The sequence below is a fragment of the Lontra canadensis genome, unplaced genomic scaffold, assembly GCF_010015895.1.
Source record: "Lontra canadensis isolate GAN:19392208 unplaced genomic scaffold, GSC_riverotter_1.0 scaffold184, whole genome shotgun sequence".
NCBI lineage: Eukaryota > Metazoa > Chordata > Mammalia > Carnivora > Mustelidae > Lontra > Lontra canadensis.
Genome location: NW_022631178.1, coordinates 1,588,240 through 1,615,586, shown reverse-complemented (window position 1 = coordinate 1,615,586; position 27,347 = coordinate 1,588,240). Strand labels below are relative to the sequence as shown.

At 62.0% G+C, this 27,347-nt stretch overlaps 1 protein-coding gene across 2 annotated transcripts in view; it reads left to right on the top strand.

Annotated features, from left to right (window-relative positions):
• GNG7 (G protein subunit gamma 7) overlaps positions 1-26,123 on the top strand; it is a 111,389-nt gene extending 85,266 nt beyond the window's left edge. The window contains exons 1-4 of one of the 2 annotated variants that reach the window (XM_032847059.1): positions 7,307-7,318; positions 10,675-10,681; positions 23,061-23,182; positions 25,766-26,123. In XM_032847059.1, the coding sequence (XP_032702950.1) occupies positions 23,102-23,182; positions 25,766-25,891 (207 nt within the window). In that variant the 5' untranslated portion in view covers positions 7,307-7,318; positions 10,675-10,681; positions 23,061-23,101 and the 3' untranslated portion in view covers positions 25,892-26,123. Of the gene's footprint in view, positions 1-7,306; positions 7,319-10,674; positions 10,682-23,060; positions 23,183-25,765 lie in introns of those variants that run through there. The other variant, XM_032847058.1, reaches the window with a different exon arrangement.
• Positions 26,124-27,347: the final 1,224 nt, after the last annotated feature.

Below are 27,347 nucleotides of genomic sequence, written 5' to 3'. Positions count from 1 at the left end.
AAAGTTGTAATGATAACGGAAGCGAGGACAGTGATGCCCTCTGGGGGGAGGCGCTGGGATGTCGCCTGCGGACCTGGGATGCCGATGCCGGTGTTGGTGACACAGGTGTCACAGTTCACACGCACGGAGCTGTGAGGAATGCTCCGTCCACGCTTCTGCACACACTCAACAAGGGAGTGTGGGAAAACCCGAGGCGGCTGAGTCCGTGCCCCGTGGCCTCCTGGCCGAGTTGGCGGGGTGATGGCTAAGAGCACCCGTGGCTCTGCGGGGACCTTCTCGCAGCCTTTCTGGAGGGCGGGTCAGCCCCTGTACCTCTGAACTCAGGGTTTACACCAGGATTTGTCTCCAGGGGCGCACCCAGCCTTGATGTGCGAGGACATCCACGTCCTGTGTATAGGTTTTCCTGGCAAATGTCCTTGAGAAGAGACGTCGATCAGAAGCGCCGGAAGCATCCAGGGCGGCCGCTCCGCACGGCGTGTGTGTGTCTATGTTCCTGCGAGTCTGCAGAGCTTCTCGGCGGGGGGCGGTTCTGCCCGGGGAAGTGGCCAGGACGCTGAGTTAGCGGTGCGGCGCCTGGGGCCTTGCCGGGCTCGGTTCCCGCGAGCGCCGGTCACGTCCTCATCAGCTGATCCATACGTGACGTTGACCTCGTGGCCCTCGAGCGACTGTTTAAAGACCTCAGTTAAGGGGCGGTTGGCTCGCTGACGCCGCGCTCACAGCCAGCAGCGTGGTAAGTGCTGCGAGATGCGGCGTGTCTGGCGCGTCCTTTCTCCACGGGCCGCATCGTCGCCTTCCGTGCTTGGGAACACCAGCCAGCCCCGCCGCTGCGCCCTCGGACGGACGCAGCCTCCTGCAGCCCAAAATGCAGACACCGCAGCGCTCGGGACGGAGAGGGACCTCAGCAGCCGTGGCCCGAGCTGAGCGCTGAGCTCCTCGTCCCACCTCGGCTGGGAACGGGTCAGCGACAGATTTGTCCCTGCCCTGCGTGTGTCCGAGGATGACTGAGAACCGCGCCCCACCCCCACCCCGTCCCCGCCCAGAGTCACTGCGGTTACACAGGGATTTTAGCAGTTAGGCAAAGCCGAGAAAGGACTGTGCGGACAGTGCGGTGCTCAGCGCAGACGTGCCGAGGCCTGGCCCGCTGGGAGGGCCCCACCCCCAGGGCTGCCTCCCACCCCACCCTGTCCAGCCCGGCAGGCCCGGCTCCGTCTCCCCGCGTGGCTCTCACTCAGACCCTCCCTTAAGACAGGGGTCTCACCGGGGCTGGTTCTGCCCCCATGGGGCCCGGGGCCCCGGGGCCATGTCTGGGGACGTCTGTGGTCATCGCAACGGGGGCTGTTCTCGGCATCGAGGGGGTGGGGCCGCGATGTTGCTCGGTGCCCGCGGTGGCCGGGACGCCCCTGCCGAGAGTGACCCGGCTCCAAATGTTGGGCCATGAGGGAGACCCCGCATTATCTGAAAAAGCAGGGAAGTCTGGTCCCTGCTCACGCTGGACACAAGAGTAAATCCCCGGGGTCAGAGGGTACGAACCAGGGCAACCCCAGTGTCTGTGAGTCGCCCCCACTCAGCATGTGTCGTGAAGTGTGTGCAGTGTCCCAGGACCTCTGGAGCCCGATGGCTGCAGAACGCAGTCTCCTGGGGGTCAGTGGGACCTCCTGACCCAGGGGGTCTCACCTGGGAGCGAGTCTGCTCCCCAGGGGCCCCAGGTGATGCCTGGGGACATTTTTGGTTGTTTCAGCTCCAGCGAGAGCTCCTGGCGTGGAGCGGGTGGGGGCCAGGGATGTCGCGCAGGCGGCAGAGAGTGGTCTGCCCCCGGAGGCCCTGGGAGAGCCCTGCTTGCTCTAGAGAAAACCACCCAGCTGCCTCCTCCCTGCGTCCGAGACGCTGGGGCCTCCCCCGCCGGGCCGTGGGGAAGGTTTCCACCCGATGTCCGCTCCCCACCCCCAGCCTGTGGTGCTAGCCCCCGTAGCCCAGGGTCGTGGAGAAAGGCTCGTGTGGCCGGGAGTGGCAACGGCGGCACGACCCTTTGTGTAAGTGGAAAAAACCCTGTCGGTTTGTGGAAAGAGCTAATGTTTGCAGAGGAAGGGGCCGGCTCTCAAGAGCATGGGAGATGGTGGGAGCTGGAGGGCAAGAGCGTGGCCTGCGGTAGCCCAGGGACAGGGGCTTCTGCTGAACCCCCAGGACAAGCCCACAGCAGAATCAGCCCCAAGGACCAGCGCCACGCCCCCCACCCCAAACTTGAGGGTCTAGCTGCCAGCTTTTCCAGTTGTGGTGGTCCCAGCAGCTGCAGGGTCCCCTGGGGGACCCAGACGAAGGCATCTGCCTGGCCTCCGTAGCCTGGAGCTTCCTCAGACACACGGGAGGCTGGTGCTGGCCACAGCAGCTGGGCGGGACACTCGCCTCTCCCTCGTGGCCATGCTTGCCGGGAAGCAGGAAAGGGGGCCCCCCCAGGGGTCCATTCTCGGGGCAGCTGGGGCAACATGGGGTGTAGCTTGGCTCTCAGTCTCGGGCTCACCCTGACAGCTGGACACGGTGGCCCCCAAGGATGGTCCTGCTGTGTGGGTGTCCAGTACCAGAGGGAGACTGAGCTCTGTCCAGGGTTCCACCCGGAGCAGGGGTCCCGCTCCCTGGAAAACAACAGCTCCAAAGTGCCACCCCCCAGTGTGATGCGGGACGTCCTGGCCTTCCTGTCGGCCTGCTGGCCCTCGGCGGCCAGCGTCAGATCCCGCGCCTTCCTGTGCCCGGGTACCTGTCACCTCTGCCGCCCGGGGTTAATTGGTTCGTCCGGAGTCTGCGTTTTCCACCTCTCCCTCTTGGGTCCTGGCACGTGGCTTCCAGCAAAGTAGAAAACCCGACGTGGAAAAACACCAAGCGTGACGTTTCAAGGCTCAGTTCCTGAGCGTTTTGTTTTTCTGGTACTGGTGCGTCCGTCATGCTCCGGAATGGAGTCGTGTGGGTCCCAGAGGAACGCTCGGTGCCCCCGCCCTGCCCCCGGGAAACACGGGTGTCTCCCCACGGGCTGGGTTGTGGAGAGTAAAGCAGACTCTTCAGAACCCCAGCCCGGGCTCTCTGAAGGCCGCGGCCAGTTCCGTTCACACGCCACGTTTTTGGCGACAGCGAAGTATTTCCCCGAGAAAAGCAGGAGACGGTTAAGTCAAAACCACTGAACCGGGCTCCTCTCTCTCTGTCTCTCCCTTCTCTTCTGGGGGAAAGCGGTGCTCTTTGGAAAAACTGGGGAAGGTAGGTAGCATTCTGCCTTACTTCAGGAGTTAGGAATCTGTTGTTTTTAGAAAAAGGACCAAGCACCCCACAGTGCTCAGTGTGCGCAGGACACACAGGGCGTCGCGTCACCGTGGAAAGAGCTCCGGGCCCGCAGCCAGGAAACCCGCGTGCGGACCCCAGGCCGGCCTCTCCCGGCTCCGTCCCACTCGGCGGATTCCTCTCATCTCTGCCACGGAAATGACATCCCCAGCTTCCCAGGAATGTTGCAGAGATGCAGCAGGCCTGGGTCTAAGCACGCACGACCCCAGGGCTGGAACGGGTCTCTGGCAGATGCGAGGGGCCCCTGAGCCGGGGGGCCCACGAGTGCGCTTCCCGAGGGCTCGGCTGCTGCACGTGCTGGCCTTGGTCATTCTCGGTGTCCGCCCCCCCCCCAGCCCCCCGAGCCCCTTCCAGCTCCAGGCAGCTGGTGGTGACATGGCCCTCGTTCCCCTCCTGTGATGTGCGCCTTGTCTCTGCTGTTCCGCGTCAGGCCGCGGACGGGTCACAGCGCCGTCCGTCTCTTCAGAGAACCGGCTTCGGCTCTAGTGGACGCTTGCGTGGTGCTTCTAGTCTGTTCCATTTATCTCCGCTCCGTGTTTGTCATTCCCCTCCTCCTGCCAGCTTCGGGTTTCCCTTGTGTTTCCCGTCCTCGGCCCTCAAAGTCGGAAGTCAGGTCGTGGACTGGAGAGCGTCCTCCTGTCTTCACAAAGCCCCCTGGTTTAGAGGTCAGTCTCATCCAGAAGGAGCCTCCCGGAATCATCCAGAATAATGCTTGACCACACGCCTGGGCGTTCCGTGGCCCAGCCTTGCAGACGTGGAAAGCTCGCCGGCTCCTGGCCTCCCAGGCTGCACGGCCACTTGCCCAGGGGCACGGCCTCTCAGAGCCCTCGGGGCCGTCAGCCGGTGAACGGATAAGCAAAACATGCCACGTCCCTCGGCCCCGAGCAGGAGCGAGGCCCCCACGCGCTGCCCCGGGGACGGACCCGAGCCCATGCCGCTCAGGGAGGGAACCAGACATGGAAGGCCACACAGGGTGTGAGTCCACACGTGTGACACGCCCAGAACAGGCCCCTCCATGGACGGGAAGGGGCTCGTGGGGACTGGGGGAGGACAAGTGTTGGGGACAGGGTTGCTTTGGGGTGATGGAATGTTCTGGAACTAGATGGAGTGCGGTGGTTGCACAACACTGTGAATATATTTAATCTCACTGAACTGCACACTTGAAAATGGTCAAAACTGGGGCGCCCAGCCGGCTCGGTCAGTAGAGCACCTGACTTGGTCTCGGGGTCGTGAGTTCCAGCGCCACGTTGGGTGTGGAGCCTACTTAATTTAAAGAAAAATGGTTAAAACAAGTGTTCTGTTATGTATACATTTTACCATATGTTTGCATTTTAAAAACCGACAATGTAATATACCAAAAAGCACAGAATTGTATATTTTAAATGGTGAGTGGTGTGGTTTCTGAGGGGGTGTGGGGAGGGGATGGGGAAGACCCAGCAGGCCCAGCGTGCTGCGGAGGGTGTCCCGGTGCAGGAAGCGCGGGCTGTCTCGCACTCCGACACCCCATGCCTAGGCCGAGGGCACGGCTGAAACGGCAGGTGTGAGCACTGAGACACTGAATGGGAGCCTGGCTCCCGCCTGCTCCCTGCCTCGGTGTGGCGGGCATGAAGGAGACTGTGTCCCTCCCGGTGCAGGCGGGGGACCCGTGTGGGTGCCGGCAGGAGCCCCCGGGCCTGTGAGCAGCAGGGGACGAGGCAGGACTGGGGCCGGCGAGCTGTCTGACGGGCCGGGGAGTCCCGGACCGCTGGGTACCTCCGCTGCTCACAGGAAGGTCCGCTGGCATTCCAGGCAGCAAAGAGCCAGGCCCGGTGACAAATGTTCGTTTCAGGTGGGTCTTTGGCCTGGAATTGATCAGCGGACTCCTCGTTGGCTGGCGTGGTTCCTTCTCGGACTCGGCAGGGCTCCCTCCTGGCTCTGTCCCTCGCCTGCTGGGTGGCCCTGGACTTGCTCCCCCAAACAGGACGCAGAGCCTCTCCTTCCGGGAGTGGTGATTTTCGTCAGGGATCTTGGGGTCAGGAGGGCGACGTTATGATTATTTTGCATTCTTCCTGTATTCTGTGTAGATATTTGTGTAGTCAGGTAGGTCCATTTTAGGAGCAGAAGGCGCAGTTGGCGTGACATCCTGGGACCGAGTTGGGGGGACATCCTGGCAGGCACATCGGGCTGTCTTCCCGCCGCCTCCTGCAGGCCTGGGTTGTCTCCGGGATCTCTAGTCACCCCCTGCTGTCTTGGTTAGTGATGCTGGGGGACAAATGACCCCGTCTCCACCCTTGTGTTCTCCCGCGGTCTCAGGGGGTCAGGAATCTGGGTGCAGCCCGACTGGGTTGTCTCCCCCAGGCCCACTGTGCAGGTGTCAGCTTGCAGCCTCACTGGAGACGGGGTGACCCTGCCCCTGAGGCCCCCCCGGGGTGCTGGCGAGCTCATTCCCCTGCAGCTGTGGGGCTGTGTGCTGGGGTGCCTGCTGCCTGTCACCGGGACTGTCGTCGGCTCCGGGGGCTCGTCCACCGCTCCGTCCATCCTGGGCTTCCTAAACATAGCCGTACCTGGCCACGCCAGCGAGGAAGAGCTCGCGGGGGTGGGGCGGGACCGACGTCAGGAGTCTCCACCGGAGATCACGCTGGCCGCCGTGCAGAGGCCCCCACAGATCCCGCAACGTCCCGCTCCCGCATCCTGTGCCTTCTCCACGTCCTGCGCGCCGTCCGTCCGAGGTCCTGCGGAGACCCTGCCCACGGCAGCCATGGTTCCCCTTCCAGCCGGAGTCCCAGGAGACTCGGCACGGCCCAGGCGGCCCCGGGCTTGGCTGCCTTCCTACAGTAACAAGAAAAGGCGTAATGGAATTTGGACGGTTGAGAAAAGGGATGTCAGCGTGAGCAGAACCAGACACTTGATCTCATTGTTAGAAATTCCGCACGGGTCATCGAAACCTCATCTTGGGGCAGAGGCCACTGGGAGTGGAGATTAACTCACTCCCAGAAGAGGTTTCCCACAAACCCGGCACTGGCACCCGGCACCCCATGGCCAGCCGCGGTCACCCGTGGGCACCCAGGCCCTCCGATCCCTCCCTCCAGTCTCTGGGTCCCAGGGCTGCTGTGGTGTTGTCCCCCTCTGGAAGGTTTCCTGCGCGACACCAAAACCCCGCTCCTAGCACCACAGACCTGATGTGGCTCCATGCTCCCGGTCCGTGACCTGCACCCCCCAGTGAGCCTGTGGTCCAGCAGCCCCGTGGCCGAGGCCTCTCGAAGCCCTCCCCTGAGCCCACACAGGCCGGAAATGGCATCCTGGGCTGGGCCTCTCGCTTCTCCGTACCTTTACTCTGTTTGGGGGTCACGCATCCATCCAGACCCATGTGGTTAGCACTCAGCGGGTGTGGGGGGGCCTCTACGCAGACATCCCAGTGCTTTGCTGTGGTGCAGAGAGAGGACCCCCAGGCCCTCCTGTCTGCACCGCGTGGACACCGAGGGTTCACGGTGTGCACCGGGAACACGTGCTGGGAGCCACGCCCCTCCTCTGACTCCGGTGGGCCCAGCACAGCGCACGGGTTTCATGGGAGAGCTGCCTTGTGGGGCTGAATATCTCCAGGCCAGGGCCCCCCTCGCCGGCACAGCGGCCCCGGGGCTCGGGCGCTCCCTCCAGAGCCTGCCGGGCACTGGGGGTGCCGAGCAGCGTCCCTGGCCCCACCCCTCCACTCCAGGAGCCCCCCACTTGTGATGACCACAGATAGTCACTCCGGCAACACCCCACTGCAGACCCTGCGTGCCCCATGTTCTCCGGTCTCCCTCTTACAGGGCCGCTCCTCCCTGTTCTAAACTGTTAACGTGAAAAATGTCCCTCATGACAGCTTAGGAAGGGACCCGCTGGGTCTGCTTTGTCCTGGACTTCCCAGCCACAGCAAGAGGTGGGGAGGGACATCCCCGGGGACTTCACAGATGCTGTGTGACACGGTGTGCTGGCCAGCGGCCCAGCAGCCAAGAGCAAGGAGCCGCCACAGACAGCCCAGGTCCGAGGCCTGTCCTCCTCCGCGTGTGCCTGGACAGGCCACCCTCTTCTGCAGAGCGGAGAGGAGTTGAGGTGCCCAGGAGCCCCCATCTTGGTCCCTGGACCCTATGAGTATGACGTCGGACATGGCAGAGGCACCTTGAAGGGGGGAGCAAGTCACAGCCCCCAAGGTCGGGGTGACCCTGGGTTCCCGGGAGACCCGGCCTCCCCACGAGGTCGTCACAAGAAGGAGACAGAGGGTGGGGGTCTCAGAGACTGGCAGACCCCGCACTGCCGGCGAGGAGGATGGAGGGGGGCTGCAGGGCAGGCAAGGTCAGGAGCCTGGTCTCCCTGGGGCCCTGGAGGGACCAGCCCTGCCCGTGTGGGGGTTGTAGCCCTGGGAGGCTCATGTCCGATTTCTCCAAAATCATCAGATAATATATGTGTGTGGTTTTAAGCCACCAGGTTGGTGGTCATTTGTCACAGTGACCACAGGGGACGCATAAAGGGCCCACGGAACGTACGCGAGACTGTGGACAGCCCGAGAAGGGGTCTGGGCCAGACTGGCTGTGCACCTTCTCAGAGGGGATGACGTTCCCAGGGCTTTGCTGGGGACGTAGGAGCTCCTTGGGTGCACGGGGAGAAGGACCCGCCTGAACCAAGGTGGGAAGGCTGAGTCTGCCCTACCCACCTCCCCGGGCTTCTGCCCCTCACGGGGCCTGGGTGATGTCATTTCCTCGGTGCTCGGAAGCCAAGAGCAGGAGTGCTCTGCATCCCGGCCCAGCCCCCCGGCTTGCAAACCCTCACATGACTGCAGTCATCCCCCCGGTGACAGAGGGAGCCTTCTCCTCTGCTCCCGCATCAGCCACAGCGTCAGCCTTGGTCACCACCCGCGCCCACGAGCCTGCTCATTCTTGGGCTCCGCGCCCGCAGCCCCCAGTGGCACCGGCGTGCCCTGCAGCGCTGTTGTCCCCTCTCGTGTGGGGACTCATTCATTCCCGAGTCCCCAGCCCTTTCTAAATATAGCTGCCCCGGGGACCGACGTAGCCCACACACAAAAGGACCAGGCTGACAGTCAGAGTCACGGGACGCTGTTTTCCAAGGGGTCCATGGCTTCTCTTGGAAACGTCCACCTAGCGAAATCCCGCTGCAGCTTCCCCGCCGCCTCCCCACCGAAAGGTCACGGATGCGCCAAGGCTCAGAGGAGGCCCTCACGTGGCCGGCCCGCCCCACACCAGGCCAGGATGACCGTGACCCTGGAGAAGCCGCGGGCAGGGGTGGGGGGACCCAGTGCTTGGAACCTCAGAGGGGCCTCAGAGGTGGGCGGCGGAGGCCGGGGTCGGGCGTCAGAGAGGCACTGCCTCCGCCCAGTACTGAAGCGCAAATGCCGACACGGCTCCCGGGGCTCTCCGGAGAGCCCTGCTGCGGGCCAGGGGCTGACCCCAGCCCAGCATCCGGGGACTCCTGGTGGCACTTGCCCCTCCCTCTGAATTTCTCACCTGATGTCCAGACCGTGCTGTCCTCTCTGTGGGCACGTTTCTCCAGAGTCCCACACCGGGTCTCTCCCGCCTGCCCCCGACGCTGCTGACAATCTGGGCAGGTCACTCTGCGGCGTCCTGAGCACTCCGGGTGGGGGGGTCAGCAGCAACCCTGCCCCCACCCCCTCAGTGCCAGGAGCACCCCCGTTGTGAGGACCACAGACGTCCCCGGACACCGCTCCATGGCCCCTGGAGACACAGTCACATCTGGCTGGGGGTCCCTGTTCTAGGCCTCATGCCACGTGGGCCTTGACCAAGGGCAGTGTGCCACCCTCTCCCCTTCTTCTGTCTCCCTCTGTTTTGGTTTAGGATTTCTTCCCTCGTCGACATCAATACCCTGTCTCTCCTTCTGCACATGGCGTGCCCAGGAACAGTCCTCTCCTGGCACGGGGGTGGGGGGCTGCGTGCCCCCTCCCAGCATCATTCCCCCACCCCGCTTCCCCCAGAATCTGGCTGCAGGTTCGTGTCTCCTGGGTTTGGGTTTTTTCTTCCCTTTTAACGGTTGGCAGGGGCGGAGTCTCCCTGTCCGTCCCCGGGAGAGACAAGTTCAGAAACTCTGAGCTGTAAAATTGCTGGTTCCGGAGGTTTTAAAGCAGACTTTAAAGCTGTTTCTGTTCTCCCTGAAGATGAGGGGCCGCTGTGCCACTTGCCCCGCCCTCCCAGCCTCTGCGGACCCATCCCAGCCGGCCTTCTGGGGGCACTGATTCCCCCGCCCTGGGCTCTCCGAGCTGGTTGTCTCCAGGCCTGGCCGTCCAGGGATGAGAGGAAGGCGCGCTCCTGCCCCTGTGTACCAGAGCCGCGCGGGAGGCTGGGGCCGCTGACGGACACTGTGGGAAGCTGCTCCGGGCCTGCGTCTCCGGGCGGGGAAGGAGAAGACTGGCAGGAGTCGCGACCGCGGCACACCGAGCTTGCGTCCTCGCTCAGCGGTCAGTAGCAGTTGCCCGCAGGGACCGTCCCGGCCCACGTCGTGCACAGAGCGTGCTAGAACGAAGCCAGCCCCACAGCCCCCTGTTCCGGCCTCGCCCCGGCCTGTGGACCGGCTCTGCGATGTGTGACAGACTGTCCCCAACAAGCTGGCTCCCAGGTCTGGAAGTCAGAGATGGGGCACAGTGTGGCTGGTTTCCCGGCTCGGGGTGTCACCGGGCCAAAGTCAGAATGTCTCCTCTGGAGCTTGGGGTCTCCTGTGCCCATTCACAGTGCTCCGGAATTCAGGCCTGTGCACCTGCAGGACTGGGGTCCCCACTTCCTGCTGGCTGTCATCTCCTAGCGGCCACCCCCATGCCGTGCCCCAGGGTCTCCATCTTCAAAGCCGGCAACACGGATCTCTCTGCGCCACATCCCTTTCAAGCTGCAAATAGTTTCTCCTCCTTGGGACGTCTGGGTGGCTCCGTGTGTGAAGCATCTGCCTTCGGCTGAGGTCATGATCCCAGGCCTCTGGGATCGAGTCCTACATCGGGCTCCCTGCTTCTCCTCTGCCTGCCGCTCCCCGAGACGTGAGCTCTCGTGCGCACATGCTCTCTCGCTCTTTCTCACAAATAAATAAATAAAATCTTAAAAAGGAAATCATTTCTCCTCCCTTTTAAGGGCTCCCCTAATTGAATCAGGCCCACCAAGGGCGATCTCCCTCTCTTGAAGCCGCAGCTGCCACAGGGCAGGGCCTCTCCACGGAGCGAGACCGGGTCATCTGCTCGGGTCACAGCCACACTGAAGGCCCAGGGCTCCTGCGTGGTCACTGGGGGCCATCACGGAGGGATGCCCCCCACACTGTTCCTCTCTCCAACAGGCACACACAGCCACTGGCTCTGAGGAGGGCTGCCCAGAGCTGCCGTGATGGAGGCAGCCCCGGGGTGAGCACTCACTGGGGAGCACTCCCTGCCTGAGGTCGGGCTTGTTGACACATCTGGTCCCAGGTCAGCGGCCCCTGCTGCTTACAGAAGGAGTGTCTGTGCGGGAGACACGGGAGGGTTGCGCAGCCCAGACCTTCTCCCTGACCTCCCTCCTTTTAAACAGGGTGTGGGGTGGGGGGCGGCCAGGAAGGGTCCTTCAGGCCACCAGAGCCCACGAGCCTCTCCTGGAAGGCCCTTCCCTCCCGCCGCTGCCCCGCCAGGCACATTTTTCACATTCTTTTCCTGCTACGCAGCCCAGCCCGCCAACTTTCAGAAGCCTCCACTGGCATCGCATTCTTCCTCTTCTGGTAAAGAGCCTGCGGAGCCGCTGGGGTGCGGGCTCCGGGAGCAAGCGGGCTGGGAGTGGCGCTCTCCCCAGCTATGAGAGCTATGCGTGGAATTCGGAGGGATCGCAGGCATTTTTGTCTGGCTGTCTTTGCTTCCTGTGCAGTGGGAAAACACCTCCAAGGGCGGAGTCAGCCCCCGGGCTGAGCCGAGGGGCTGCACCCGCTCCCTGGAGGGACCGCAGCCCGGACGTGTGCCCGGAAGGCAGGGAGCCCCGCAGGACCCCCGTCTGTGCCTTGGCTCTGCACGCCACCGCTCCAAGGTCCGGCCTGTGCACCCTCGTGGTGGGGGGGTCTCGGGTCCCTGCTTGCCATGCATCCCCCTGTGGGCGGTCCAGACGCAGTCCTGCTGAGCACCCTGGCGCGACACGGGGCCCCAGTGACCTCTCAGAGCACCCGCTCCTCCATCTGACTCACCGAGACGGAAGCCGCAGCCCACCCAGCCGCATCGGGGAGCAGGGGAGACTAGAAATCCGATCCTGGGAAGTCCTCTCAGGGGTCCTCCCTGGGGTGCCCAGGCGACAGGCCTTCCAAGGACCGAAGGGATTTCCCCAACTCCCCCGGGCAGCGCTGTGGGAAGCTGGCAGGGGAGTGCACTCTCGTCCGTGGGAAAACATTCCCAGGACTCAGAGTCCCGGCTTCGCCTACACGCCGCTGCACGGGAAGCACAAAGCGAAGACATTTTGTCATTAACGCCCACTCGGGGTTCTCTCCGAGCCCCCCAGCACCCCAGGCGCCCAACATCTGCAGTGTTCTGTAGCACAGACAGCGGCCCGTCCTTCCGCAGAGGAAGAAGCTGTCTGGAGGCTCCCAGACCAGTGTGGGTGCCGAGCACCCCGACCTGTACACCCTCAGACCCAGAAGTGCCGTAGGTCCTACTCCCTAAGCCGTCTGCCAAGTACACGGGGCCATGGAGGAGTCATGGCCTCTGGCCCCGACCTCAAAGTTTGGCTCTGGGGGCAGGAGGAGCAGGCACGGCGGGGGGCGGCAGCTTGCGGCCGGGCAGTCCCTGGGGCCCGTCTCCCCGTGAGCCCTAGTCTGGGAATTGCATTCGAACCCTGGTCCAACCTCCACGGGCCACATGGTCTCGGGACAGTTAATAAAGTGCAAACATCTTCCAGCCTCCAGAAACACGAATCTTCCAGTCGTGCTGGAGGTCTGGCGAGCCGTTGATTGGCTTTAGTGCTGATTAGGAGCACAGCCCCGGCTTGGGTTTCGACAGCAGCAAGATGAGGTCTTTCCTTTTTCTTCTTGTCCTTGTAAAAAATGTTTGCTTAAAAACGTGACCCTGCACACGTGCCGGAGCGTCCCTCAGCCGCCAGCAAGAGCAAGGGGCCCCCATGCGCCGCCCCGGGGACAGACTCCGAGCCCACGACGCTCAGGGAGGGAACCAGACACAGAAGGCCACGCGGGGTGTGAGTCCACGTGTGAAACATCCTGTTTCTCTAAAATTTTGTGTGGGGATGGTTTTCGGCCGAGAAGTCAGTCGTATGGCGAGATTTCTCCTGGATGGGTGATTCAGGGGGCCACAGAGAGGGTATTTTGGAGGAAGACGTGGACCCCATGCCCAAGGAACTGGCAGCCCTCGGGACAGGCAGGCAGGCAGGAGTACTGATCCCCCCGGGCACACAGCACCCACACCCAGGGAGTGGGGTCAGGGGTCAGATGACGGCAGAAGAGAACTCAGTGGGTCTCTCGCTCTGGCCCTGGGCCAGACGCAAGTGCATTTGTGTAGCTTCCAAACTATGGAAGTGACCCCTGGAACAGAATAGCAGAACACAAGGGGGCACCCTAAAACGTTTAAGGTCGAGGTACAGAACAGCGGCTGAAAACCTGACTGGAGGGGAAGGGAGCTGGCAGCTGGCGAGGGGCGCCGGGCCCTTCCGGGGGCTTCCGCTCCCTGTCGTGTTTCCCAGGAGAACTCGCGAGTTACTTCGTCAAGCTCTACCCCGGGTTTTTCACTCCTTCACACATCCCCTCCCTCCCGTCTGGGCTCCTGTTTCTCTAACGTCCTCTCACTCCCGTAACGAGGCGGGTCTGCCGGGGAGGCTGTCTGTTCTGTGGGTCCAGAAGCGTCTGAACTTCACCTGAAGTCCTGAACGCGCTCTTCACCGGGTCTGGGGTCTTCGCGGAGTCTGCCTGGTTGTTGGTCCTCTTCCGTCCGGCGGTGTGTGTTTTCTTGCTTGCTCTGTGATTAACCGGTTTTACTAAGGCGCGATTCACCGTCGGCGAGAGGAACAGACCTTCAGTACGCAGCGGGGCGAGTTTCGACAAAACGCGCACCTGTGGACGCCAACACCTCGCGGGGGACGTGGAGCGCTCCCGCTGTCTGGCTTCTGACGGGCTGAACACTTCCGAGCCTCACACGCGCGGCTGCTCTCCCCCGTAGGCTGTTTCTGTCCTCCTGCCGTCCTGTTTCACAGCGTGAATTGGCGCGGTTTGCTTCCTCGCAGTGCCGTCGGCGACGTTCCGGCTCCTTCCAGCTCTGCTGTCCTCAGTCGAGACGTGAATGACCCGTGTGAGTCCTTTGCTGGAAGTCTGCTTCTCTTTGTCTTGCGGAGTCCCTAGGAGCAGAACGGCTGGGTCACCGGTGAGGCGCGGCGTTCACCTGTTAAGAAACCGCCAACCCATTTCCCAAAGTGGTCATACCGTTGAACACTCCCTTCAGGAACGTGTGAAGCTTCCAGCATGTCCGCGCCGTCCCCAGTATTTGCAGTTGCCGATCTTTTCTGCTTTCGCCCCCAGAGTGCTCGGGAAGCAGCCGCCCATTCCAGCGTCCATTCGTGTCTCCCTGACGACTCACCAGGGAGCACCTTTGCGCGGGCTTCCTGGCTATTTCTCGGTCAGTGCCTAAGACGTTTATCCTGCCCGAGGTTCTAGGACCTCTTGAATCTGTGGCTGAAAGTAGTATTTTGTTGAATCCTCAGTTTGGAGAAACGGTCTCTCGTTACACTTCAGGGATGACTCCTGCTCCATCCTCCCTCTTCTCCTTCCCCGGGCGCGCGTTACTCCTTCTTCTCTTACCTTCTCTTCCGTCTTTCTTTTCCCTCTGCGTCTCCGTGCTTCGCCCTGGGTTTTCTCCCCTGAACTGTCCTCCAGCTCACCAGCTTTCTCCGTAGTTGTCTTTAATGATGCCATTCTCTCCACTGAGTTCTTGGGCTTTAGACATTGGCCTTACGCTTATGTCCGCCGGTTCTTCTGTAGTGTCCAGGGCTGCTGGATAAACAGTCTCGCCTGTTTATCTCCTTGGACGTAATTAACACAATTACTGTAAAGCATCTGCCAGCTCCGGGGTCGGGAGCCCCTGTGAGCTGTTCGTCTTGCCTGTTATTCCTCTTGGGTTTTGTTTGTGGGCTCTTACCTCCTTGTACACCTGGTTATTACTAGTTGTGAGCTAGACACTGCGCTTGCCGACTTGTTTGTGGAGATAATTTGAATCCTAAGATGATGTTGTTTTCCGCCAGAGAAGCTGTCCATTTTCTCATGCCCAGCGTTTAGGGCTGCCCAAAACCTGGGATCACCTCCATCCAGATCGAGGTCTGAGTTTATGTGGCTCTCTGCTGCGGCCGCTTTAAGGGTGTACCCATATCCCTCTGTGTGTGTGATAATCACGGTGACCCCATCATTTTGCATGATTATTTGGGAAAAGCTAAGGTAATGTCACCCATGGTAAAAGTGACAGTAAAATTCAATTCCATCTGAAATTCAGTCTAGTCAAATGCTGCCATGCGTTCAAGAAGACCCCACACAGCATGTGCCGTGTTGCCCCACATTGCCACGTCCAAGTTCTTCTCCTGCTTGGACCGCACTGCTCTGCTGTCCCAGTTTGTACCGGGGGAGTTCGCCCAGCACTCACCCTTCGGAGGGCCCTGGATGTCAGTCTCTGCATCGCCAGCCTTGCAAGCTGATGGAAGCACCACTCGGCCCCTTAGCAAACCTTCCATCCTGGGAAAGTGACCCCAAAACCCAGACTCCTGAGCATCCCTCCTCCCCCAGACCTTAGCTATAAATTCTTTGCTAATAACCCTCCAGCACCCTCGAGCACATGCGCCTGGGTTCTATCCAGCTTCCTGGTTGCCCGCAGCAGGCGAGCCTGTCCACGTTAGCGTCCCACTGTGGTGTAAGCCAAAATCGGCAGACAGAGGACTTCACTCAAAGTCCAAGAGACTTAGTCAGCAGAAGCCATGAACGCGGATCATCTGGATCTTAGAACCAGTGGGTGACAGAGATTCCCTTCTCAGCTTTTAACAGCTGTCTTATTCTCCAGTGGAGGAAGCTAAGACCCAGGTCAGGGCAGAGCTGGCACGCAAACCCACTTCGAGACACGCCTGTTGCACCGTCAGGAGCTGGCGGCTGCCTTTGTCCTTGGAACGAGGTGCCGAGAAATCAATCCCATTTCTCGCTGAGACCTGACAGCTCTGGGGGCTCAGCAGGACGGCTTTGCGGCTGAGGGTCCCCAGAGGCCGGAGTGCCTCTGATTACACTCACACCTGTCCCACCCGGCCCCTGGGCATCTGAGGGGTGTGACCACTTCGGGGCAGCAGCTCCGTGGGGAGCAGGATTTCTCAACAGCTTGCACCAAACCGGCCCTGCCACCTCCGCTGGGCACGGGCTGTGCAGGACGCCCTGTCTTTGCTTCCATCTCTAGCAGCTGTGTTTACAGTTAGCAGTTGTCACAGGTGCCTCCCAGAGGGTCTCCTCTGTGGCTGTCGGCCTCTGGGCACCCCTGTTCCTTGGCACTGGAACTTGGGGACCTGGAGGTGTGCTGGGCCCAGCCGGGGAGGGCCTGACACTCTGAGCAGTGCAGAGTTCGCTGGAACTCAGAGAGGGGTGGTAACTTCCCCATAGCCACACAGCTTCGAGGTCTGCGGAATGCAGGCGCGCCACGTCCCGCTCGGCTCCCGCTTCCACTTTGCCCCTCTCTGGCACCTGCAGCCTCACCGCCTGGCAAGTGGCTGATGAGTTCAAGGGGCAGCTCGCCCTGGGTCACTTGCAGTCACGGGAGGTCATTTGATGCTAAGATTAAACCCCTTTTGAAACAAGCTTCTATTTTCATTTATTACATTTCAGTCCCAGAGAAACTTTACGTTTTGCCCAAATGAGCCTCTCTTAGCTACAGTTTCTTCGCATAAAGGACTTAGATCCTGGCCCCAAGGGACATGGGGCAGTGTCTGGGGACGTCTGCAGCCGTCACAATGGGGGTGCTCTTGGCGCTGAGCGGGTGGGGCAGGGGAATGATCTCAGAGAACAGTCTGGCCCCGGGGTCCACGGCACGGAGCGGGAAGAGACTCTGCCCCTCCCCCCCGCTGGCCAGGCATGTTTACGACGTGATGAACACAAGGGCTCAGCTGCCTCGTAGCTTTGCAGACCAGAGCCCTGACTGGTCACACTTTTTCACGTGCATCTGCCCATCCACCCACTCAGCAAACATTTATTCCAAGCCTCGTGTGCCCCGTGGGGCTCACGGCAGCGTGGGGCAGGCCTGCCGGCGGGCAGGCAGCCCAACTCCCTGAGGAGCTCGGGAGGAAGGGGCTTGCCACTGGGTCAGGGATGGAGGCCAGACCCTCCCGGAGAGAAGGGTGGGGGCAAAAATCCGTTCTGCAGAGAAAGGAGCCGTCGGAGGGCTGGGGACACCTGAGCGGGCATCAGGCAGCCTCGGCGTCTCGACCTCGTGATGTCCCGTGGTCGCGTAGGACACGTCACCGTCGGGGGAGAAGGGCACACGGGGCTATACTATTTTTGCAATCCATGTCGGATTATTTCAAAGTGCAAACGAGTGCAGTGACTTTGGAAACTGCTTGGAAAATATTTAACTTGTAAAGTTAAACTGACACCTGCCAGCGCAGCTGGAAGTCCCACACCCGGGCGGAGGATCGGGAGCGCGGGCTCCACAGACCCTGGGTACGAGCGCATCGCGGCATTCTTCACGGTCTCCCATGCCCTGACATGGCCCGGTTGGCAAAAGGGCCAATAGGCCTAGCTGTGTCCCGGGTGGGCTGTGGGCTACTACACAGCCCCAACAGGAGCAGCGTGCCCGCGGGCCCCACGACACGGTGACCCACCCAGCCATCGGCCGAGGGAGCAAGGCCAGACCGGCTCGCGGGCCCGTGTGTGCAGACTCCCGGACCAGGGCCGCAGGGGCTGGCTGCAAACGCAGCAGCACGGGGCACGTCCCAGGGGGACAGAGTCTGGATCTGGAGGGTGGTGTCGGCTGCCTGACGGGATGTGTGTGAAACCTCATTGACTGTGTGCCCAAAAGGACAAATTTCACTGTATGCAGATTGTCCCTAAATGGGAAACCCTTCACTGAAGGAAGTCATGAAAATAATCGCTGACGAAATTGTCACTCGGGGGCGCCCGGCGGACTCGGTGGGTGGAGCGTGTGACTCTCCATCTCGGGGTCATGAGTTCGAGTCCCATGTTGAGCACAGAGCCTACTTAAAATTGTCACTTTGAGGTTCCCTGTCTGCCTTTAACCATGCGTATCTTTTTTTTTTAAGATTTTATTTATTTGACAGAGAAAGAGATCACAAGTAGGCAGAGAGGCAGGCAGAGAGAGAGGGGGAAGCAGGCGCCCTGCCCAGCAGAGAGCCCGATGCGGGGCTCGATCGCAGGACCCTGAGATCATGACCTGAGCCGAAGGCAGAGGCTTAACCCACTGAGCCATCCAGGCGCCCCTTCACTTTGGTTTTTACCGGTTAAATCACTTCTTACCTGAATTGCTTCCTTGAGTCCTTGTGCCGCACCTCTGGGGGGCCCGGCCTGCATGTGATTAACGCCTTACGGGGCTGCCCATCAGCTTCTGCATTGCCGTGGCCTTGGCCGGGTCGGTGGTGGCCTTGGTTTCCAGTCCAGTTAGCACTTGTTGTGAAGTTCTACGCGTTTCCAGAAGATCAGAGCTGCTGACCTTCTCCGTTCTTTCTGTTGCTTCAGTTGCTAGAACCTAACTTCTCCATGATTGAGAATAAGCACCCAGTACAGCTTCACTGATCTGTGTGTATTTTCTTCCCGATTCTGTGGCTCTTTATAAGGAACCTCTTTGGTGTGAAATAGAGTCTGAGCTGCTCAGTGGTTCTCATGCCAGGCCAGCTCTGCTCCCTGGGGACACGGGACGACGTCTGGGGATGTCTGCAGCCGTCTGGGGATGTCTGCAGCCGTCTGGACCGGGGGTGCTCCTGGCACGGAGGGGTGGGGGTCAGGGACGCCCCGTTAGACGCCGTTCTGTTTCCCCATGTGGCCGCGTCCGCAGCCCACCGTGGGAGACACGTTGCCCCTCCCCATGATTTGTTTGACCCTATGTGCCCTGGAGCCTGGTGTGTAAGGGCAGACCTGTTCCTTCCAGGGGTGACTGCCCCGCCGATCATGATGCCACATTCTCCCAACGTACCCCAGGGCGGGAGGCCTCCGCTGTCCTTCCTGTCACACATGCCCACGAGAGATTCTCACGCAGGAGCCCCTAGGCTCGGCATGGCTTCCCAGCAGGGGTGGGGCGTCCCCCGAGCTGTGCCCTGGGCACCTTGCAGGGGCAGAACCGGGAGTCAGGGCCAGGACAGACAGCCCAGCCCGCTCCCTCCTGTCCCCAGGCCCACTCCCTCCTGTCCCCCAGGGCCCGAGCAGGTCCGGCCAGGTTGGGCGCCGTCATGTGCTGCTTGTGGACCAGCACCGAGTGAGGAATGTGCTGGGGCTGACTCAGCGCCGCCGCCTGTTGTGTCGGGGCTACGGCTGGGCCATGAGTCAGTGACTGGCTATGACCCCCGCCAGGACAAGGCTGAGTCTGCCGCGTGCACGGCAGTGACGCAACCAGCGTCTGGTCCCAGCATTTCAGCACACTTGGGCACACATATACGGGCGCGGTGCACATGCACACACATCTGTACACAGACATGTGTGTGCACGCTCACACGCACGCACACGTACATGCTCACCACACTCGCATATACGCACACACATGCACATGTCTGTACATGGACACACGTGTGCACACTCACACGTATGTGCGCACACGTGCTCATCGCATACGTGCACACGCATGCACACATATGTACATGGACACGCGTGTGCACATGCGCACATACACCTGTACATAGGCACGTGTGTGCACGCTCACGTACACACATGCACACCCACTGCACACACACATACGTGCACACACTCGTGGGCGTGCACATCCCCCAGCCGTCCTCGGGGGCCGTGCAAACCCATCCCAGAGGGAGCCTTTTGGGATGTGTGTGGAACAAGAAACTAGCCACACTGAGGGGTTCCGTGCTTCAGAGGGAGGCCAGGCTGGGGGTGGCCTCAGGGATGCGGGGGTCCTGGGATCCCGGTGGACGCTTCTGAGTGTGGATGCCCAGCAGGCGTCCCGGGCCTTCCAAAGAAAACACGCCACGGGGCCAGCCCGTTTCTTACCCCAACGCGTTCTATATTTAGCGCTGAGTAATTTAGGTATTTGTAAGCCCAACCAAGGGCAGTTTTCCCTGAGCTGGATGTTTTGTGGCTGCTTTGAAGCTCTCTGCTGAATCAGAGCCTTCTGGAAACCCACACGTGGGCTCTGTGCTCCCAGAACAGACACACTCAGGCCTTTTCTGGCCCAGAAGGGGGCTGGATGTCTGCCGGAAGGGGCAGGGAGCCAGGCGGCATGGAGGGGTCTTTCTCCTGAGACTCCTGCGGAGGTCACTTTGGATTCACACACGGTTGTAACAAATCAGAGACGGTCCACGTATCACTCGCTCAGTTTCTGCAATGGTAGCATCTTGTGGACCTACGGCCGGTATCACAACCAGAATGTCCACACGATACCGTCCACTGCCTTACTCTGTTGCTGCAGTCCCGCGTGTGTGCGTGCGTGTGGAACTGTGCAAGGTTGTCACACATGTGGCTGTGAGCCTCTTGCCCCCCTCAAGGAATCCACGTTTCCAGTGCCACGAGGAGCCCCCTCCTGCCCAGGCCCACCCCCCAGCCCCCCAGAACCATGAATCTGTCCTCCGTCCCAACAATTCTGTCATCTCAGAGCTGTTCTGTAAATGGAACCGCATGTCACGTGACCTTTGGGGATTGGCTTTTTTCACTCAGTCTAACTGCCTGGAGACCCACCCAAGGTACTGTGTGTATCGGTGGCCCTTTTTTTTATTATTATTATTGCTAAATAGAAAATGTTTTGAAAATCTGAAATCTGGGTTGCCTGGCCAGCTCAGTCGAAGAGCGTGTGACTCTTGATCTCGGGGCCGTGAGTTCAAGCCCCACAGTGGGTGTAGAGACGACTTAAATAAATAATTAAACTGGAAGGAAAGAGGGAGGAAGGGATGGAGGGAGGGAGAAAGGGTGGAGGGAGGGAGGGAGGGAGGAGGGAGAAAGGGTGGGAAGAAGGAGAAACAGAGAGAGGGAGGGAGGAAGGAAGGAAGGAAAGAAAAGGACGGACAGAGGGAGGGACAGAGGGACGGAGGCTGATAGCTGCCTTTTCTTGTGTGTGGCCCTCTGGCTCTGGTGACCTTGAGCAGACCGTGCCTGCTGCGTCGTGGCAGACACAGGCTGCTGCTCGTTACTGGCTAAGTGTCTCCCCAGACTCCTGACCTTGGGCCCTGTGTCTGCATAGACACCCGTGCAGGTCCTCTGGGAGCCTCCTCAGCCTGGACACTGGAGACACTGAGCGTGTCGTCTCTGGGCGGGGGGGGGGGGGCCCGGGCATGGTGGGGGCTGAGCAGGATCCTGCCCCGCCCTGGTACCAGGAGCTCCCCTGGTTGTGGGATCCCCAGAGATCCCGACGCTCTCGGCCCGGTGTCCTTGGAGGGCACGATCAGCCGTTGGAACCGCTCTGCCAGAGCCCCCAGATGAAGACTGCGGGGAAAGTCGCATCTTCGCCGCCCAAGCGACGGGGAAAGTGTGCACAGCTGAATTATGAAACTAAGCTAATGCCGCTCGTCCGGTGCTGGTGTGAACACGGGTGGCCCGGCCACTCTGGAAGACAGCTTGGCGTCTTCTCTGAAAATTGAACCCGCAGTCCCATCCCTCGGCGTTTATCTCAGAGACAAACCCTTGGGTTTGCACAAAAGTCTGCAATTTGGGGCAGCTGCATTGCGAGGGCCCAAAACGGGAATTGGGCCAGATTGACCTTCTGCCGGTGAACCGCGGGGCTGCCACCGCTCTGGGCGGGGGACCTTGACCTTCCGCAGGTGAGCTGCGGCCGCCCCGGGGTGGGGGGATTGCCACTCTGCAGGGAGCTAGCCACGTGCATGGCAGTCCGGGTGCCTTTCCTGAGTGCCCCACAGTGATCGGCCCCATCAGGGAAAGCCAGTCCGGGAAGGTTATGGTCGTACGGTTCCACTTACGCACCATTCCTGAAATGACAGAAGTTTGGAGAAGGAAACCCCATCGGTGGTCGCTGGGACCGGGCGGGGGCAGGGGCCAGAGGGACGCCCGTGTCCTCTGTGCCTGCGTCCCTGTGCCTTGTGGTTTTGTAAGACGTCGTCGTGGGAGAACCGGGCACAGGGATCTGTCATTCCCTGCCACTGTGTGTGAGTCAACAGGCACCTCCAGATTTTAAAGTCATGAAAAAATAGATCCATAAAAATACTTGGGAAGGAAAATCGGTCACCCTCAAACACTAGCAAAGCCGGAATCATTGGTGCAGCAAAAGGTTGGTCTTCTCCCTGGGCGAGCAGGTGGGGAGGCCCCCGACCGGCCCTGAACCCCTGAGACATGACAGCCACTTCCTGAAGATGTGGGGGTGCGAGCACCGCTGGGTGCCATCTGGTCGTCAAAGCCGCAGGCACCCCCATCGCTGAGCAGAGGCCCTCGGAGAATTCATGGAAGGGCTGCTCGGTGTCGAAAAGAGGGTTTCTCCGCAGTCACTTACCCGCTGTCAGTGGGGGCTGTGAGCCACCCTCAAGGAAGGCGTCGTGAACAGCGTCCCCCCAAACCCACATCCACCAGAACCTCAGAATGGGTCTTTACAGATGCAAGTAGGTAGGAGGAGGAGGTCATGGCTGAGGGTGTCCCGGTGAGAAGCAGAGGTCGAGTGACGTGGCCGCACCCGCCGCTGGAGGAAGAGCCTCCTCAGACCCTCGCCGTGGGGGGGGGGACCCAGCCCTGCCCCCCCCCCGACCTCGGCCCTCTGAGCTCCAGAATGTGGGAGAGCGGATTCCTGCTGTGCTCAGCTCCCTAGGCTGTGGCGTTTGTCCTGGCCTCTCCGGGACATCAGAAAGCTCGGGGAAACCCCGCAAAACCAAGTGGGCTCCCTTGTCGACGGGTGACATGAATCGCCCCTCCCACCCCCAGAAGCCTCTCCCATGAGGGAAGCAGGAGCCCACGCTCCCGCCCCGGCGGCCTCCTGTGGGGTCCCGGTCACAGCCGGGCCTGGCGAGGGAAATCGGAGGCAGGGACCCTCACAGAAAGGAGCCAGGGGCCTCCCCCTGCGCTCAGCCGCGCCGAGCGGGGTTCTCATAGGGCGGGCCATCCTCCGGGCAAACGAGCCTCGGGATGAAGGAAGGGGAGCCAGACCCAGGACCCGCAGCACACGGGGCCTCCCGGGTGACCCGCCATGGTCCAGAGCCGGGGTCTCTCCCAGATGACTCTGAGTTCCCCGGGGGACTCGGGCCATGTCCAGACACATCTGTGGCTGTACAACTGGGACATCATAGCATCGAAGGGTGGGGGCCGAGGATGTGCCTGGGATGCTCCCAGACCGCGACCCTGCCCAGGGTCAGTGGTGCTGGGGGGCACGGAGCAGGGTAGGGATCAGAGAACGTGCCCCATGAGTCCCTCATTCTGTCATCTCCGTGTCAATGCTGTGGTTTGGTGAACAGGCTTGGTGGTCGCATCTGGGGAGCACTTACCCCACTAGCGCAGGGGGACCATGGAGACGCCTCGGCTGGGCCTCCCACCGCCCCCACTCCAGGGACATGGGCACGGGGGCTCAGGTGGAGGCTTCTGGGTGGGGAGGCGTCCTCTGGCCACGGGGCCGGGGCTTCACGAGCCAGCTCACACCCGTCTGCTCCCTCCCCCGCAGCTCTCTGGACAGCAGGGCCGGCGCTGATGGCAGACAATGTCAGCCACTAACAACGTAGCCCAGGCCCGGAAGCTGGTGGAGCAGCTGCGCATCGAAGCCGGCATCGAGCGCATCAAGGTGAGCTGGGTGGGTGCGTGGAGGGGGAGGAGACCCCTTGCACGGGCCTTGCCCCGGAGCGGGGGCTGCGTTCCCGCTGTGCCCCGAGCTGGGCGGCCTTGGGCCACCCCCTAACCTCTCTGAGCCTCCGTTTCCTCAGTGGAAAGACCCAGCTGATACAAAGCCTGTGCGGGGGCCCCGAGGCAGGGCCGAGCCCACCCCCAGCCCTGGGGTCCTTCCCTCGAGAGCTGTGGCCCAGAGAAGGGAGGACCCCGGGCTCCGTGCCGGCTTCTTTCTTCACTTCTGCGTTGTTTGGAGTTTTTGAAATAAGTGTGTTTGCTTTTTATGCTAAAAAAAGAAAAAGGACAAGCAGTTCCTGCTCACAGACACTTAACCCTTCAGGGACCGGAGACCCAAACCACAGCTCGTTCTAGCTGGGCCCCAGCTCTGCAGACTCAGTCTTTCCAAAAGGGAAAGTGTGTGGCCAGGTGTGGCCTCTCCCGTGGCCTCTCCCGCTGCCTTTTCATCACATCCAAGTGCACAGGCCGGGAGGACATGTGTTGAGAGAGCCAGGGGTATTTTAAGGAACTGGCTCACAGACCAGGGGGGCCAGCAAGTCCAAAATCTGCAGGGCAGACTGGAGATCCAGGCCAGGGTTGACGCAGCCCCTCGAGTCCCCAAGGCCACCTGGAGGCAGACTTTGTCACCTCTGGAGGCCTTCGACTGATGGCACGTGGCCCACCCACCTCGAGGGGCTCGTCTCCCTACTCTATGTCAACCCGTTTACATGTTAATCTCCTATAAGAATGACCTTCCCAGTGACATCTCCACTCGGGTCCTGTGACCTGGCCAAGTGGACGCATAAAACCGGACATCAGCGGCGCGGGCCTGTTCAGACCGATTCTCCGCACCTGCCACTCCACGGAGCCAACTTCGTGCTGCCGAGGAGGTGCAGCAGCAGAGGCAGCCCCGCCCCCAGACAGACTGACACCTGCCTGTCAGCCCCGGGCGGGGAGCGGGCTCCTGCAGCCCCCGGGTTGGGGAGGCAGCTCCCGGGAGCAGAGCCCTGAGCATTCAAAGCACTCCTTCGGGCTGAAGAAAGAGAAAGGCTTGAAAGCCTCGGTTGCCGCGGTTTGCTGGTGGAGGGCGCGCTTCATTCCGGCCCGTTTGATGTGCTGGAGGAGTCCTGCCACCCTTGAACGCCGGGAGGAGGGGAGCAGGACGGGACCCACCGTCCCACTGCAGTCCCGCCTGAGGCTTTCCATCCCCAAACCGGCGGCCAGAACTGCAAACATGGGCACATCTGAAAAGCCGGCCTGGCAAGTGGCAGCGAGGCGGCCATGGGGGGCCCGGCCCTCTGCGCAGAGCTTTCCTGTTGATGCAGGGCGTGAGCGGGGGCCACACGCCCGAGCCACCGCATCGGTTATTTCCAGGGTCCGGAGGCTATCTTTGTCGTTTGGGGCGTTGCTTTCCGAATACAGCTCTGGAAACCAAGCTCATCCACGGCGGCGGCCCTGGGAGCGCCAGCGGGCTCGGGACAGTGGCAGTTGTCAATGTGTGTGGGTAGGAGTGTCCCCGGGATGGACCTAGAGACCAGCCTGCAGACTGGGCAGCCCTGGGGACGAGGTTGGGCAGCCCTGGCTTTCCGGGGTGCAGGGCCCCAGACCACAGAGCCCAAGGAGAGTTCTCACTCCTGCCTGTTCTACCCGGTCACACCCGCTCCTGGCACGTGGGGAAGCAGGCTCCCCTGACAGTTCCCACCATGGGGAGGAGACCCAGGGGCCCAGGATCCCTGAACCCCAGTGCCCAGCCCCCAGCACTGGGGAGAGTGGAGTGGGATGGTGCCCACCACAGCCCCAGATGCACACCCTAGAAGGTGGAGTGCAGGGCTGGGCTGTGCCCTCTGCTGTGATGAAGTGCCCCTTTCCCCCATCAGCTTTCCCAGGGGCTGAGTGGCTCTCCCTGCACCTGCCCCCTCCTCTTCTGGGGACCATGAGGCAAGTGCCCGAGGTGTCAGCTCCCTCGCCTAGGTCACTGGACCCAGCCAGCTCAGGGGCCCAGCAAAGAAAGGCCCAGGAATTGGTGTTGGGGTCCCTCCAATGCTGGGATGGGTCCTCCTGTGCCCTCCTGTCTTGGGTGGGAATGGAGTCTTGGTCTGAATCCTAAAGAGGGCTCCGTCTCTCCCTTGCCAGCGATGATAACACACTCGTTTGTGCAACCACCGCCTGCCTCACCCTGTTCCAGAACATTCCATCTCCCCAAAAGGAACCCGTCCTCATCAACAGTCCCCTTCCCAGCCCCCACAAGCCCCCTTCCCCTCCCCTCCAGGGAGGAGCCTGGTCTGGACATGTCAGACGGATGGACTCACACCCCATGTGGCCTCCTTGTCTGGTTCCCTCCCTGTGCGTCGTGGGGTCCGTCCTCGGGGCAACGCCTGGGGGCCTCCCTCCTGCTGGGGCCGGGGATGCTCCCACGTGCGGCTGGACAGGTCGGGTGTATCTGTCCCAGTGGGCGGACACTGGGCTGTTCCTGCCTTGGCTGTGGTGGACGTGCGCGGGGCAGCCCATCTGACCTGTCCTCTCTGGTCCTTGTGCCCACGTGCAGGTGTCCAAAGCCTCGTCGGAACTCATGAGCTACTGCGAGCAGCACGCCCGGAGCGACCCCCTGCTGGTGGGAGTCCCCGCCTCCGAGAACCCCTTTAAGGACAAGAAGCCTTGTATTATCCTGTAGCCTCGTCTCCGGCGTCCCTCCCTCCGGCTCCCTCCGCTCGGGCGTCGCTCCCTGTGCCGGCAAGCGAGCCATCTCCAGTCCCAAAACGCTCATCCCCAAGAGAGGCGAGCAGCCGCCACCATGGACGTGGCAAAATGCGTCCTCTGGGTCTAGCTGGAGCTTCAAGCCCAGCAGCGCTGTCCTGTCCGGGCCCCGCAGGGAGACGCGGGGGGGCTCTGGCCCGTGGGGAGCCGCAGAAATGCCCGAGTGACGCATTGATGGCGTCGGGAGGCTCTGGGCCGCCATCTGGGTAGCGGCCGGGCCGGGCGGGGGAAGGAGACGGGGGACCTGGCAGTGTCCCCGGGCACCCCGCGCGTGGCCACCCTCGCACCATTGTCCGTTTGTGGAAACACGGGCGCCAGGAGACGCTGCTGTGTTTGCACTGCTTCTCCCCGAGCCGCCTGAGGTCAGGGGTGCACCGAGGGCCCAGCGCACGGCTCGGGAACCGCGTCTCCTCTCCGCTGAGCCCAGAGCCCACAGCTGTGCGTCACGGGGAACGCGCCCCCAGATGGTAGGAGCCAGGAGGGGGGCTCTGTCCGTGCAGCGTGCCCCGCGTGGCCTCATGTCCCCCTGCACCGCGGCACCGGCGTGGCATCGGTGTGGCACGTGGCCCCCGACAGCCCCACCGCGGCCCCCAGCCCTTCGCGGGGACCCCAGCCCTCAGGGAGGCGGGTCTACGGGCCCCTGCCCGGCTCCCGGGAGCGGCCGCCTGCGTCGTGGCCCGTTTTGAGCGCCCGCGGCGAGGTGGGCAGTGCAAACCGTCCGTGCTCGGCCCTTCCTGGCGGCTGTGTTGTGTTCTGTTGTGTTTTCCGCTTTTGCGCGTCGCTGTGGCCACTTTGCAGATGGGAGGGTGGCCTGGGGAGTCCCTGCCTCGCAGGTCAGAAGGCATCTGGTCCCGGAAGCAGCTGCAGGGCCCCGGGGGTGAGATGCCTAACCCGCTCGCCTGCCCTCCCGCGGCTTTTCTTTAGTCGCTTGGCCCCTGTGACGACCTGGACGGTTCCAGGAGCAGGAGGCGGAGGGAAGGCCCCGAGCACACCCATCCCCCACCTGCCCCGCCCTTGCACCCCTGCGTACCCCACACCAGGAGGGTCCTCCCCCTTACAGGCCGGGGCCAGGGCCTCGTGCCAACCTCAAGGCTCCTGCTCCCCCCAGCCCCTGCAAGTGCCAAGGCCCAGACCCCAACAGCGCTAAGGTTTGGGGATGGGGGAGATGCGTCCCCATGCAGGCTGGCTCCCCAGGGTGCAGGCTGTAGGGTCCAGCCTTGCTCCCCGGCTCCCAGCTCTCTCCGGCCGGTCCGGGAGCACCAGGGGTTTGGGGGAGCCCAGCGTCTCCAAACCTGCCGTTGGACGGGGGAGCCTCGAGAGCCCGATGCCCTGGCCACCTTTCACTGGGCGGGAGCCAGCCTCTCACCCTCCCC